We start from the raw sequence: 15,464 nt of genomic DNA, 5'->3' as shown, positions 1-15,464 counted from the left end.
CACTGTATTTAGGAGATCATAGTGTTAAGACGCCACCTGTCGTAGCTTTCACGAGCTCAGTTACTTAGTTTAAGAACTAAAGTAGTATTAGGTAGCAATTTTAGTAAATATAGTTTATAGTATCATTGTCTTTACCACATATGTGAATTATGCATCACCTTCAATTTTACTATAATTATTATAAAATGTACTTTGTCTTGTCACTCCTATTTAATAATCCGTTATTTTATATGTACATTATCTGTAATGTACACGAGTTCTTTATAAATCATGAATTTATAAAGAACTCGTTTATTTATATTATGATTATTTATGTCTAATATAATTTTAACATTTTATTTTATTGCAATCATTCTCCATTAACCTTTTGTATTTTTTTTTCTACACAAAGTTATTCTGATAGATATTACTTAAGCGATATAACCGTATTTAGTATCTACATACTTTCAATTGTATTTATTATATATTATTTTAGGTGCATTATATACTACATGTATAAATGTAGTGTAATATTTTTGACAGATTGATTATCGACTAATGTTAACAATCATTCAGCGAGTACCACACTATCATATTAACAACATGGCGCAGGTCGCTTGCTTGCTTGGCTACAATTTCCTCTCACAAAATAGGTTAACGTCTGTGTTCATGATTCCAGTAATTGTTTATAGAATTTGTTATTAATATTTGTTTTGTATTTTCTGTGCAGTGTTGTAGTGAAATCTACGTATATAATGTTATAGCGTAAACTCTTCAAACAAGGTAAGAATTAAAATATACAGTTCATCATACTTTTAGAACGGCTGCTGCAAATGTTTTTCCTTTTTTTTAATAGAAATATTTCTTTAAATAGGTATCGAAGTCATTAACTATGGATTTCGGGCACCCTCCGCCGCAATTGAACATGCCGCCACCCGGCATGGGTGGTCCGTTGGGTCCGCCCGGTCGTAACAACATGCGCCATAACTTTAGACCTTTCAACTACCAAATGCGCTTTCCACCTCAAGGTCCGCTGAACATGACTCAAGATGACTTTGATGGTAAACGTTTACGTAAATCAGTTATGCGGAAAACAGTAGATTATAATGCTGCTATAATTAAAGCTTTAGAATGTCGCGTTTGGCAACGAGATTGGCGGGACAGACATGCACTGCAACCGGATGCAATGTATACTCCCGATTTGTTACCTCCGCCTTCATATCCCGATAATCCTATAAACGCGGTGACAACACGTTTTGTTAAAACAGCTACCAATAAAATGAGATGTCCGATCTTCGCCGTTGCGTGGACCCCTGAAGGTAGAAGATTGATAACAGGAGCATCTTCAGGAGAATTTACTTTATGGAATGGTTTGACATTCAATTTCGAAACTATCCTTCAAGCTCATGATTCTCCTGTAAGGTCCATGGTTTGGTCTCATGGTGAAGGATGGATGGTTACAGGAGATCACTCAGGTTTTATTAAGTATTGGCAAAGTAATATGAATAATGTCAAAATGTATCAGGCTCACAAGGAAGCTGTTAGAGGTATTAGTTTTAGTCCTAGTGATTCTAAGATAGTTACATGTTCAGATGATGGTACTTTAAGAATTTTTGACTTCTATAGATGTCAGGAAGAGAGAATATTGAGAGGACATGGTGCAGATGTTAAATGTGTTCAGTGGCATCCTACAAAAGCTCTTATTGTGTCTGGGAGTAAAGATAACCAGCAGCCAATTAAATTATGGGATCCAAAATCTGGAACAGCTTTGTCAACACTCCATGCCCATAAGTCTACTGTGATGGATCTGAAATGGAATGAAAATGGTAATTGGCTTATTACAGCTTCTCGAGATCACTTATTAAAATTATTTGACATTCGTAAACTTGGAACTGAACTGCAAATATTCCGAGGACATAAAAAAGAAGCATCTAGTGTTGTTTGGCATCCTACTCATGAAGGATTGTTTTGTTCAGGTGGTTCTGATGGAGCCATTCTGTTTTGGAATGTGGGTACTGATAAAGAAGTTGGTTGCATTGAAGGTGCTCATGAATCAATAGTGTGGACTATGGCATGGCATCCCCTGGGACATATATTATGTTCAGGATCTAATGATCATACTTCAAAGTTTTGGACTCGAAATCGGCCTGGAGACTTGATGAGAGATAAATATAATTTAAATACTCTACCACCTGGTGTTCAGGATGATCACGATCTAGAAGAACCAGCTGTTATTCCTGGAATGGGACCTGAAGACAAAGTTGAAATATTCTCTTCTGATACTGACAAAGTTATTCCCGGTTTAGATCTGGATACCACATTCATACCCATGGAATTTGAGAAAAAAGTAAAGAAAGTTCCTTATAGTAAACCTATACCTAGGAATTTCCAAGCCCAATGGAATCATGGGCCAACTACTGATGAAGCTGCTACAGAGGCTTTAACTCAAGCATTAGTGAAGTCAGTGCCTGGAGCTATACCATTGCAGGATATTACACCATCTGCAATATTTATTTATGGCAAGTTAATATCTGTAGAACCTGGCTCAAAGCTGGAGACTGCAATATCAGAAGGACCTCTTGCACTGAAAAAATACATAGCCACGGGTGAAATTGAAGAATTGCATGATGTAATGCCTCATTTAGAAGATGATGCTGATGATGAAAATTTCCAACCATTTGAGTATCCTGAGAGAGAAAATGAAATAAATGAACAAGAAGGTAACGAAAATGATGGAGAAAATTTTGAACAAGATGATTATTATGATCATGATATGGAAGAGCATAATAACAGTTTAGACGAAGATCAATCTTATAACAATGGATCTGAAATGAACAATAGGGGACCTATGAACAATATGCCTCAGATGAATAATATGATGAGGCCTCCAATGCCTATGGGCAATATGGGTCCTATGGGTCCACCAATGCATGGTATGGGACCAATGCCACTATTGGGTAATATGCCGCCTATGGGCAATATGCCACCAATGGGGAATATGCCACCAATGGGCAATATGCCACCAATGGGTAATATGCCACTATTGGGAAATATGCCACCAATGGGCATGCCACCGATTAATAACATGCCACCTATGGGAAATATGCCTCCACGTCCACCTTTCAATGACAATGGTTTTAATAACAAAGGCCATTATGATTCAAATTATGATAATTCGTCATATCCACAAAATGATGATGGATATAATGATGAAGAAGCCTTTGATCAAAATTATGAGGAAGACAGTTATAATGATGAAGGTAATGTAGAAGATGGATATGTAAGAAATCAAAGATGGGACGGTGGTTACAGAGGGAGAGGTAGAGGCAGAGGCCGTGGAGTGAATGGTCATGGTCGTGGCAGAAGAGGTAACATGGGTAATCGTGGTTCTACGTGGAATCGCAGGGGTGGAGCTACAAACAGAAGTTTTAGACGTGGCGGCAAATCGTCGATATCCAAATAGCTTTAAGAGTTTCTTTATGTTAGTAAGTTCCACACAAACTTTAATTTTCCCATTTATTTGTGAAATACCTAAATATGACGAGTGTTAAGTGTATTGTGTAACGGACAAGTAATAATGACGATGCGATTCCTAAGGTTGTACATAATTTTTATTTACCGCATGTAGTTTATTTTCCTAAGCTGAAACATAATAAATTTATATTATGTCAAAAAAGATTATTATTATGTTTATATACAGGTCTAGTATACTGTCCCGCAATTCTGGTAAGTTGACTTCTACTTTTTGTGATTAATTACAATGTTGACAATATAATAACTTATTAATTACTATCTCAGGTAATCACAGTCAAGGATAGAAGAAAGAAATTGATGTCATATATGAAAGAATTATATGTTCAAGCCGCAAGCTTCCAGCTTTGTATCCTGGTGATATCGTGGTTGGAGTGACGTCATCATCTTCATCAACCTTATAGTAAGAGCCCGGTATTTATTGAATTTGATTTGTCAATAATAAAATTTTATAAACCCTTCACAATAAAGATTACCCACCTTTACCTTCATTGTAAAATATATGGCATAAAATAAAGAATAAATTAAAAACATGTCCAAGGCTTCCCTTCCTTTTAATACGGCTATTATCCAGTTATTATATAGGTTGACTATAGGCTAATTTATTATTTTTATAAATAGTTTTAATAGTATTTTATGAACCTGTTATGTTGGACGAAAATAGATTTAGAAAATATAAAAACAATACGTACTTAAAATACTTTTTTTTTATAATTTGTCAAAGAAGTAAAAAAGTTTATTATTTACATATAATAATTAATTATAGTTTTGTTTATAGTTGTTTTATATTTTTAAATAGATTCATTAGTTCTTTCTAAGTATTCCCATAATTAAAATGTAATTGTCTAAAACGATATTTCAAAATATTCATTTAAGCGTTGAAAAAATAAGTAACGGTACTTTACAAGAAACACACGTTATTGATTATTTCCAAAATTTACATATGGGTGACATATTTTTACTTTCAGAAATTAGAAGACGTGCGTACATATGTTTTTAAATAAAGCGTATATGGTCTGGGAAATAATATGTATTAAATAATATCCTTATTTATAGTTACAAAAATAGATAGACATTACAGATAAATTCTTCTTTAGTATTATATTTTACATTTAAAGAAAACTATGAAATGTTTCATTGTAAAATGTATACTGGTATGAAAGAAATAGTGTATATATTTGCGTACTTCCGGCAATAAATTATTTCGTCTTATAGGCAAACTTTTTAAGGCATCTGTTAATGCATTTACTCTTATTTCTGTTTAAATTGTTAACTACATAATAATTATTGCTAAAGAATTGTTGTCTTTAAATTAACCTTTGCGCATTTCAATAGTTAATGATTATTTTTTCAAAATATATTATACTCAATAAAAAATATATATTGTAATTTAATGAATTAATTCCATGGGGGAAATATGTGTCTCTACGAAATGAGCGATGTTTAAAGCAAGGTTTTAAAAAATATATAATATATTTTTTTCAGTGATGACACCTACTTGTAGATAATATCGAAATACATAATTGAAGTTATCAATGTTAAAAGTTATAAATATCAACTCAAAGTACGAATTTTGATCAAAATTGTTGATGACATTTCCGAGATAGTGTAAACATTTACTCTACTCGTTTAGTATTTTTTAATCAAAATAATATATGTAATATTATTTTAATTACTTCCATGTGTATATCTCTAAAATTTATCGCCCAACCCAAACAATGAAATTATATAAATATCACTTTATATGACCGTACCTGCCAGATTCCTTCAGCCTTGGACAGTGTGTTTGAGAGAACTTGGATATTACTGATTAAATGGTTACAGTATAGAAAATTAATTTCAACTATATGTAGACATAATAAAATATTGAAAATTTAAAGGGTTTCATTTGACATCGCCCTACACCTACATAAATAAAGATGACTAAGAAAATTTATTGTAGTTTTCATTTTTACAAATTATTTTGCCCCGACTCCAAACCTACGCATCATAGTCACAGTGTTTTCCTTTTGTTTCAGATGAAAATTGCAACATGGCTGTGTTGGATATTGAGTGCACTGTTATGTCAAGCGAGCCAACATGATAGCGGTAGTGACAAAAACGCAATCCTAATAGACAACGGCACAGATGTACTCGAATCTATCAATGGGACTCCTAACTTTAGACTCATAAAGCCCAACAGGGCGGCTCCTTGGTTCCCGGAACGTGAGATTAAACTTGACAGTTGCGTGAGAAGAGCTCGCTGCGAGCCCCTAGAGAAGTTCACTTGTCTAGGAACCAAACTACCTTTTGACAAAACAAGCGTTCATCTTACTTTTTATGACAATCAGAATCAAATACAAATACAATTGGAATTGTATAAAGAACTGATAAACGTGCCAAAATGCTGGGCTGTGATACAGCCTTTACTATGTGCGACATTCATGCCAAAATGCGAACGAATATTAGGACAAGATATGGTCTATTTGCCTTCTTATGAAATGTGCAAGATTACTATGGAGCCCTGTTTAATTTTATACAATACTACATACTTCCCGTCTTTTTTGAAATGTAATACTACTCTATTCCCACCGAAATGTGAAACACCGGCGAGGGAAATGAAATTCAATACAAGTGGCAAATGTTTATCGCCGCTTATCCATACAGAAAAATTTCTGCATTTCTATGAAGGTATAGTATACAGGCTCTTAGTTTAATATTTTTTAAAGCTTAGAATGCCAAATGGGTTGCGATTGGTAGTATTCGCTTATGACACAATTACTGAAGGGTGTGTTATGGCAGCGACAGTACAGGTTATTGACATACGATATCTCATTTCACCTGATTATTCGTAGTGACTTTTGTCGATGTGGATTAAGGTAATGATGATCACGACGACGACGAACATGAAGCTGGTGGCAGTGATGTCGACGATGATGATGATTTTGTTGTCATCATGATCACCTTTGAAATAATCATCGACATCATAATCTAATCACGACCGACACATACAGCAAAATAAAATTAATACAGGATGGAGGATTAGCTCCCTGCCACAGACTTTAAATAAGTCCGAGAGAGCCGATGCTCATAATCAATCATACAGAGCCTTCAATGAATGTTAATCAGGCTTTTATAAACTCATAAATTAATGATTATGATTAGTGATTAACGCTAATAATTGCTTTTTATTATCATGGCTTTTTTAATCATATTTAGTTTATTCATGATTGAAATCAATCGAATTAATTGATTAAAAAAGTAATCGTTTACTGCCAACACTGCTGTGATACCACTCATGTGTTGCCATTATTTAGGACTATGATGTCAATATTAAATTCAAGTATTTTTTTAATTTTACCATTATCTATATTTTTAATCTTAAAAAGATTTTTTTTTGATGGCCGGCTAAACTGAGACTAATGTAGCTACGTAGACGTCTTTTCACAAACTGTATGTATATCGCCGCTTGATCATACAGAAAAATAAAATTGCCCAATAAAGAAACAAAGAAATGAAACGGAGTGTTATAATTTGTTTTAAAGAATTTTCATAGCTTGCAGAAGTAAACGTTGGAGGAGTGTCTGTTTGTAATATTGAAATAATCGTTTTTTACTACATACTATATATCAAAATAAATACGGTGCATACACCAAATTAACATTTTTTACAATTTTTGTCTCACTGTTTGATCCGGCTAATCTCTGAAATGTCTGGACCAATTTTGACGGGACTTTTTTTGCTGATGAAATAAGATGTAACTTAGGCTACTGTTATTTTAGAAGAATAAAGTTAAATTCCACGCGGACGAAGTCGCGGGAATGTAGTATAGAATATTTAATAAACATTTCAAACAATCATTGTCGTTGTAATACAGGTATTTCCGGTTGTGGATTACCTTGTCGTGATCCACTGTACACTGAAGATGAGCATCAACAGATCCATCGTCTAGTGGCATGGGGTGCTGGTGTATGCCTGCTCCTCAACCTGTTGACTGTCGCCACATTCCTTATCGATTGGCGTAGTGCTAACAAGTATCCTGCGCTGGTCATCTTTTATATTAACGTCTGTTTCGCAGTCGCATCTATGGGGTAAGCTTTAGTAGTAGTTTTAATTTAATTAAAATTATATATATTTTTGTAGGTCGATGGGTCTCAGGATTATAGGGTTTTTCTTAAAAAACTTATGAAACTTTTTATGGCGTCGTCGGATATACATCAAGCATTAAAGACTTATTGTTGTACTGATATTGAGGTTGTAAATATAATATGAAGAATGCTAGCGGCGCCGCGGGTAAAAGCCAGTTAGTTATACATAAAATTGTTATGATATTGGACTTTGATTTACGAGTTTTATATCTAAAATCTAAGAAGTTATTCTTTGTTCAGGTGGCTTGTCCAGTTTGGCTTTGGTTCAAGAGAAGATATTGTTTGTTCAAAAGATGGAACCAGACGACAAGGTGAGCCGTCAGCAGAAGAAAACTTGTCCTGTGTAGTCGTTTTTGTGTTGGTAAGATATTGTTAATATTATTTGAAGAGATATTATATGTTTTAGTATATTGTTAGTGCTATACATAACTGACTGGATCAACTAAGGCATTTCTTTTGCTTGTGGAAATTCTTCCAAAGCCTTAACAAAAGTCACATAGTGTACCTACGAGCCGCCATTAGTCACGGTTTCGTGTTATTATTGTTCTACGTACTTGTATCAATGTAGAAATAGTAGTATATACTATTTTTAGATTATACTTTATATGTATATATATTACAATAGCCGGTTCCGTAACCTAATATTACACTTGGTGAGGGGTTTCAAATTAAAATAATAAAAAAGAAATCTAACTAATTTATTAATACCTAGTACATTTTAGCCGCTTATGAACGTTACGTTTTTTACATTTTTTCCCTGTTGTCCAATATTGAAAACTAACAAGAAACAATAGATTTTTTTAAAGGCCATTTTATTAACATTACTTATATAGGTGACTAACATTGAATGAAAATCCCCTTAATGAACAACTGTTGCCATGCACATTTGTCATTTTTCACAGATATTCACTGTGACTTCATCCCTCTGATTGTTTCGCTGTCAAATTCTTTCAGGGATCAAAATGAGGATGGCCTGCGTGAATTCAGAATTTCACGCAGGCCATCGTCATTTTGATAGCGGTGATTCATACTAAAGTCCTATCCCTTAGCGGTATTTCGGACTAAAGTCCTATCCGTCAGGCAGGAGTTGTCCTTTAGCCGCTCCATAAGTTGTTGCGTGGGTTTGGAGTGCCATCTGCACTCGCCCCCTATTGTTCGGTAAAGCAGTAAACGCTAGCTGCGGCCAACAACATTAGAATAGTATGAATACTGTTCTGTATTAAATTATAATCTAATTCTGTTTTCTTTAGGTATACTACTTTATGATGGCAGCCTGCGTTTGGTTCGTCATATTTACATATGCATGGCATATGAGTTTCCGAGCACTAGGTATGTATCTGTGACAATTAATATATTATGTTGTTGCAGAATATCACATATGTATTTCTGTGTAAATCAATGTTTCCTAATCGCCATTTTTTATTGTCATGCTCTACCTAAATTCTGCATTCGACATTTAAATGGCCAGGATCGAAAAGGTTAAACTTGTGTTGACTGCATTTTCGAATTGACAATCACAAACCTTAACAATCAAATTGCAGGGCGTGGGCCCCACGTTGAGAAACACTGATGTATGTTTGTGTAATTTGCAGGTAAAATACAAGATAGAATTGATAAGAAAGCCGCATATTTCCACTTGGTGGCGTGGTCGTTACCGCTGGTGCTTACCATAGCCACGATGGCGTTTGGAGAGGTGGATGGCAGTAGCGTGACTGGCATTTGTTTTGTCGGATATATAAATTATTCCATGCGTGTAGCCTTGTTACTTGCACCGTTATCTGTTGTATTGCTGCTCGGTGGATACTTTCTTCTTAGAGGTATGTACATAATATTGACTACCTAAGAAGTGAATATTTTTTAATAATTAGTAAATCAAGGGATCTTACCACGTTTTATTTTTGTTGAGTCCCCAATATTTCGGCAGTGTTTCAACGGCCATGATCACAGGTAAACTGAAGAGCAGCGGGTGGATGGTAAATAAAACTATCTCCTATTCGAAAAATCCATATCCGCTTTGTTATTTTCAGGTGTGTTCTCATTGATCGCCGTCCGCGTGTCCAGTAAAGATGTTATATCACCTAAAGCTTCCAACAAGATTCGTCAGACCATCACGCGATGCTCGCTCACTGCCGCGTTGGTAGCAGTTTTTATATGTGTCACCTTCGCCTGTCACATCTATGAATTTAGAAATGCTGATCTGTGGAAGGATTCTTTTAAGAAGAATATCATGTAAGTGAGAAATTAGACGACTTACCATACCAATTCCAAAACATACTTGACATAGTATTGTTTGCTGATGACAAATCACTTATTTTCAAAGTGAAAAGAAATACAAAGGATTTTAGTAATTTAAATAATGCTCTTGAGGATGTTCTTAACTGGTTTACATCAAATAATCTAGCGCTTAATTCAATGAAAACAAAATGTGTTAAATTCTCTTTACCAAATATAAAACAAGTAATGACAAATGTTAGTTTGAATGATCATGTTTTGGACTCTGTTGATGAGACTTCTTTTATTGGTATTGTAATAGATAATAAATTGCAGTGGGGACCACATATATACACACTTGCCAAAATAATTAACTCGGCTGCTTTTGCTATCAGAAAAATTAGACGGTTAACTGATACTGCAACAGCGAAGCTAGTGTATTTTAGTTACTTCCATAGTATAATGTCGTATGGTATTATATTGTGGGGAAGGGCGGCTGATGTAAAATCAATTTTTATATTACAAAAAAGAGCAGTTCGTTCAATATATAATTTACCGTGTCGCGAATCTCTTAGAGAACGCTTTAAAGAAACAGGTATCCTTACTGTTCCCTCTCAATATATATTTGAAAATATAATGTACGTACGTAAAAACTAAAAATTATTTACAAAGAATAGTCACTTACACAGTTTTAATACAATGAATAAAAATAAATTAAATATGCCTAATTTTCGTCTCAATAAAGTATAAGTACATCTTTCATGGGACATTGTATACGTTTTTATAATAAATTGCCTGATAATGTTTTGAATTTAAATGAAGGGAAATTTAAGATACATGTAAAAAATACACTTTGCGCTAAAAGCTTATTATAAAATAAACGACTACTTGAATGACAACAATGCGTGTACTCAATTATAATTTTAACTTTTGTTATGAGGTATATAGCTTTCCCATTGACATAGATAATGTAATAAACACTAAAGAAACTTATTCTAAATTTAGCAATGACTTATTGTAATTTAAATAATGTAAATTATATATTGTAATGGGTGAAAACTGTGATTGGTATAGTTTATGCTGTAAATAATATAAATGACGTAGTGGAGTAACTTGAAACAGTCATGCTCGCTATAAAGTTCAAACTTGTGGCGGCGTGGTGGGTCGGGTCCCTCTAATATGGTTGAGTGCACTTGTGGCTGGCTCATCCGTCATACTCGTGAACGGGTGCTTCTTGTGGGGACTGGTCTGTTCAGGTTGCGAACACTGATTAGATTTTTTGTTTTTTTTTTCAATAGCATATGCTGGTGGTCACTCTATTCTCCCAAATTTGAATTTAAATGAATCTGTATTATTGTAAATATGTACAACATTAAAAAAAATACGTGCTGAGTTTCTTCACAGTTCTTCTCATCTCGAAATCATTCCGAACTGACGATAGATTTGACATATCATAAGAGTCTGTAATAGACCTACATGAACAAAGATATTTTGAATTTGAATTTGAATTTGTTAGATTGACATTTTGGTTTGAATTACAAACTCAAAGTAATATATATCTACAAAAAGATTACTATTACATATAAGAACTGCAACCACATTCAATCATATCACACAAAGCCTGGAAGAAATCACTATGTAGCGCTATATAGTAACAAGGGCTTCCATTACTACCTCTAATTGTAATTATGTTTTTTTCTATTTGTAGTTAGAGTTTTTCATCATTCATTCAAATAATAGCTAATATTCATAAACGCCATAAAAAAAAAGTATCCATACTGATCGGAAATACGTACTCCGTGGTCTAGCGCTTTAGCTCACAGAACTAAATTTACTCGTACTACGAGTATTTTGAGTCATGGCGGGGAAATACGCATGCTATTGTTTCTTTTACTTTTGCCTCTATTTAATTAATAATATTCTAGGAATATTGTTTCTAACATTATATGGTCTATTAAGTAGTCTGAATGAATTATTATTATTGTAGATGTCGGTTGGAAGCCTTAAAGGAAAACAATAAGGAGTGCGGCGGGGGCGCGCGGCCGTCGGTGTCGGTGCTGCAGCTGCGGCTGCTGTGCTGCTTCGCGGCCGGCGCCCTCATGGCCTCCTGGACCTGGACCCCGGCCGCCGCCGCCGCCTGGAGGCGATACTTGGCAAGGTAGGCAAGGTAACTCACTTCTTAGGCTATTGTAAAACCCCATCCTTCAAAATTAAGCTTCACTAATCACGATTAGACAAATTTAAACACGAATATTATTAATAAGAAAGAATATCTGTCTTGTCTCTGTTTTGTTACCTTTTAATAATTAAGCGAGTGAAAGGATCTTAATGAGAATTGACGTAAATATAGTTTGTGTCATAAGGGCGGACATTGCCGATTTACTTATTTTTCCGATTTCTGTAATGCTCGGTTGCTAAAATATTTGGAATTAATTGTGTATATAATTTATGTTGCCTTTATAACTTTTTTTTTTATACTACTATGGTAGCAAACAAGCATACGGCCCATCTGATGGTAAATGGTTACCGTAGCCTATGGACGCCTGAAGCACCAGAGGTGTCACGTGCGCGTTGCCGACCCTGAAGAAACCTTAATATACCCTTCTTGAAAAACCCCATGCTGTAGTCTCGTGAGAAAACCTCGGCAGGAAGTTCATTCCACAATCTAAGTGTACGCGGGAGGAAGCTCCTCTGAAACCGCACTGTCCGAGACCACTTAGGTTCCAGCTTGTGGGAATGAATTCCCTGTCGATGGCGAGCGGTGCCATGGTGAAAGGTAGCCGTAGGCATCATGTCGAACAATTCCTCAGAACACAGTCCGTTGTATAATCGGTAGAACACACAAGGCGAAACGAAGTCAGAGAGATTGGGATCATCGACAATTCTCATAGCACGTCTCTGAACCGAGTCAAAAGGACCGAGCTGGTATCCAGGTGCTCCTGCCCAAAGATGAGAGCAGTACTCCATGTTCTCTATTTATAACTGAAATAATAATTATAAATAATTAAAAATAAATAAATCATACCCATATTCTTCATTTTCAAAACAGTCAGGTGTTTTGGAATGTGGTTTAATAAGTATTTATATCTAGTATTTAAGAAATCAATGTTATAGGAAATGCGGATGTTCAGTGGAAAGTGAAGTAACGCGGCGTGCACGCAAACATGAGTTGATTGCTCGCGCGTACCGTCGTCGCGGCGAGTTCGCGGCTCGCGGCCGGCTCTCCATCTCGCTCGGTGGCTCCAGGCAGGACCCCGTGGGTCTCTGCATCGACCACACGTCCCCCATAGACTATCCGGAGGACGCGAAACATGAGAGGTAAGAAATAAAAATATATCATAACATTATGATTGCGTCGCACATTAGGTTACGAACATTGATTAGATTTTTTGTTTTTTTGCAAGAGCATATGCTGGTCACTCTACTCCCAAGTTTGAATTTTAATGACTGTGTATTATTGTAAACATGTACAACATTTCTATGTAAAGAATACGAACTGAGTTTCTTGTCAGTTCTTCTCATCTCGATATCATTCCGAACTAACGGTAGATTTGACATATCATAAGAGTCTGTAGTCTACTGCTACCTACATGAATAAAGATATTTTGATTTTGATTGCTGATCAACCTACTTAATGTTTAACAATTTTATTTAAGATTACATTCAAGTTATTTGCTATGTACTGTACTCCAATTGTTTTTTGCCTATTATATAATAACATAATATAAATTTTTATTTTGCTTAAAAATATTGTATACGTAATGTATACAATATATTTAACTTACGCAATTCTTAGTTCTTATAAAACTAAAGTTACATTGTATTTTAAGAAACTTTTCTTATGTCTAAATAAAACGTATTCAAGTTATACACAATATAATTATAACTTCAAATATCTGGGATCATGTTGATGCATATTTAAGATGATTCTCTGATGATACGTGTGTACCATTCGTCATTGGTGTATTAGCATTATCATGATAGTAATTATTTTAATCATTTGTTTTTCTTTATAGTGCCGATTTATCGTCATCGTGGGCTGCGAATCTTCCAAGATTTGTGCGTAGGCGCGACGCTCTCGTTTTGCCTACGCACACTCATCACTCGTTGAGTTCTACCCCGGATCGTCGTAATTCGCAAGACTCTCAAATAAGTATTAGCCTTCGTCATGTCTCTGTTGAATCGCGTCGTAATTCACTAGATAGTCAACTATCAGTAAAAATTGCTGAAATGAAGACGAAAGTGGGCAGACGACGAACAAAGCACACTAAGGCTAAACGTAAAGCCCGAGCGGCAAATGTACGTAAAGAAAGCACGCCGTCCATTGAAAGTCAACTAAGTCGTTGTTGGCTCCAAGCTGTTGCAGCAAATAATGATCGGTCTCGTGAGGAAGTGAAATTCAGTTTTGATTGACTTATTCAGGAATAAATTCGTTCTCGTAAAAAATTACGTCTATACTTGCGACTGTATTTTGTTATGCATTGTTGACAATAGCACCATGCATTCTATTCAAAGTGCTAGTCAGTAAAGTAGTAAAGATCAGTGCTAATTTGGACAGACCTATATATAAATTGTCGCTTAACACATTCTTAAATCTGACTAAAAATGAAGTTCACTCACCATTTAATCATTCTTTTATATGTAATATTTTTAAGTATATAAGAACCCAGTGTACGAGAACTCGATATACCATAAATGACATTTATGGAATGAAGGAATATACTTTTATGGAAATTATTTATTTAACTTTTTAGCCCGTAAGTGTAAAGTTCAAATTAGGATTTATCCAAGTCTTAATAATGAGAATCTAGGGTTATCGGATATGTGAAAAACTGCTTGTGGTGTGAATCATTGTTATGTAATTAAAAGACTGAATGGAATCTCTGTTTAAGTGAATATATCTTATTTTGAAAGTCCATGTGCGCATGCAACATTCATGACAATCTCAAATGATATTTTTGTGATATTATCTGTAACCTCATAATTATAATTGTGCCATAAATAGTAGCATGGTGAAAGACAGCGGCAAATCAGAACTGATAGTTTGTTACTCTGTAAGTTGTATTAGTATTTAGTTGTAAGATATATCAAAATGCAATGCAAATTTAATTTTTACAATCGAAGCGCGAGTACTTTGTGATATAAGTACGATACTTTTAGAGCTTATCATCTGGCACAATAATCAAAGCGTACAAGGCACGGTTGTGATGTTTATTTACATTGTTGTGTAAGTAAGAAAGAGTACCGAGGCTATTTATGATGAAATCGATAGATATTTTGATATTGCAATAAAATAGTTTGCTATATTATTATTGTACTAAGTAGCGTTAATTATAAAGTCAGCATAAATATGCTGCAATGTTATCAGTGCAGAAAGACTCGAGTTGCATTTTATAATTCGTAAGTCTGTTAGCTTTAATTACTATTATGGAGTTTTTACGGATATGTATGTTTTCTACCAGTAATTTACTTTATTTTAAATGACTTTTTACATAATAAAATACGATAAAGAACAAACACGACTTTTCATTTCTTCTTTCTTACGTTATTTCACTTTCTAGCGTTAGACCCTTGGTGTAAGTCAAGAATATGAAAACTATATACATTTCCGATGGA

General features: G+C 34.6%; 1 protein-coding gene across 6 annotated transcripts; it reads left to right on the top strand.

Moving 5' to 3' along the window:
• The first annotated feature begins 578 nt into the window (after positions 1-578).
• Positions 579-15,354, top strand: LOC131847099 (protein smoothened-like). 6 transcript variants are annotated; one of them, XM_059196563.1, is made up of 11 exons: positions 587-632; positions 710-762; positions 5,529-6,180; positions 7,367-7,580; positions 7,878-7,998; positions 8,888-8,966; positions 9,230-9,454; positions 9,665-9,866; positions 11,836-12,006; positions 12,963-13,166; positions 13,865-15,354. In XM_059196563.1, the coding sequence occupies exons 3-11, from the start codon at positions 5,529-5,531 to the stop codon at positions 14,259-14,261; spliced, it is 2,265 nt and encodes a 754-aa protein (XP_059052546.1). In that variant the 5' UTR covers positions 587-632; positions 710-762; the 3' UTR covers positions 14,262-15,354. The 6 variants fall into 6 exon arrangements, with proteins under 6 accessions (XP_059052545.1, XP_059052542.1, XP_059052546.1 ...); XM_059196562.1 differs by having other exon boundaries at positions 579-762; XM_059196561.1 differs by lacking the exons at positions 587-632; positions 710-762 and adding an exon at positions 942-1,040.
• Positions 15,355-15,464: the final 110 nt, after the last annotated feature.

The sequence above is a fragment of the Achroia grisella genome, unplaced genomic scaffold (genome assembly GCF_030625045.1).
Source record: "Achroia grisella isolate CSIRO2021 unplaced genomic scaffold, CSIRO_AGI_Agris_v1 utg516, whole genome shotgun sequence".
Taxonomy (NCBI): Eukaryota; Metazoa; Arthropoda; class Insecta; order Lepidoptera; family Pyralidae; genus Achroia; species Achroia grisella.
The sequence above is the reverse complement of the archived record's forward strand: the minus strand, read 5'-3'. Positions and strand labels throughout refer to the sequence as shown.

Bases quoted from the DNA above. Each gene is read 5' to 3' on its own strand.
- LOC131847099 (XM_059196559.1), top strand. From the start codon at position 872: ATGGATTTCGGGCACCCTCCGCCGCAATTGAACATGCCGCCACCCGGC.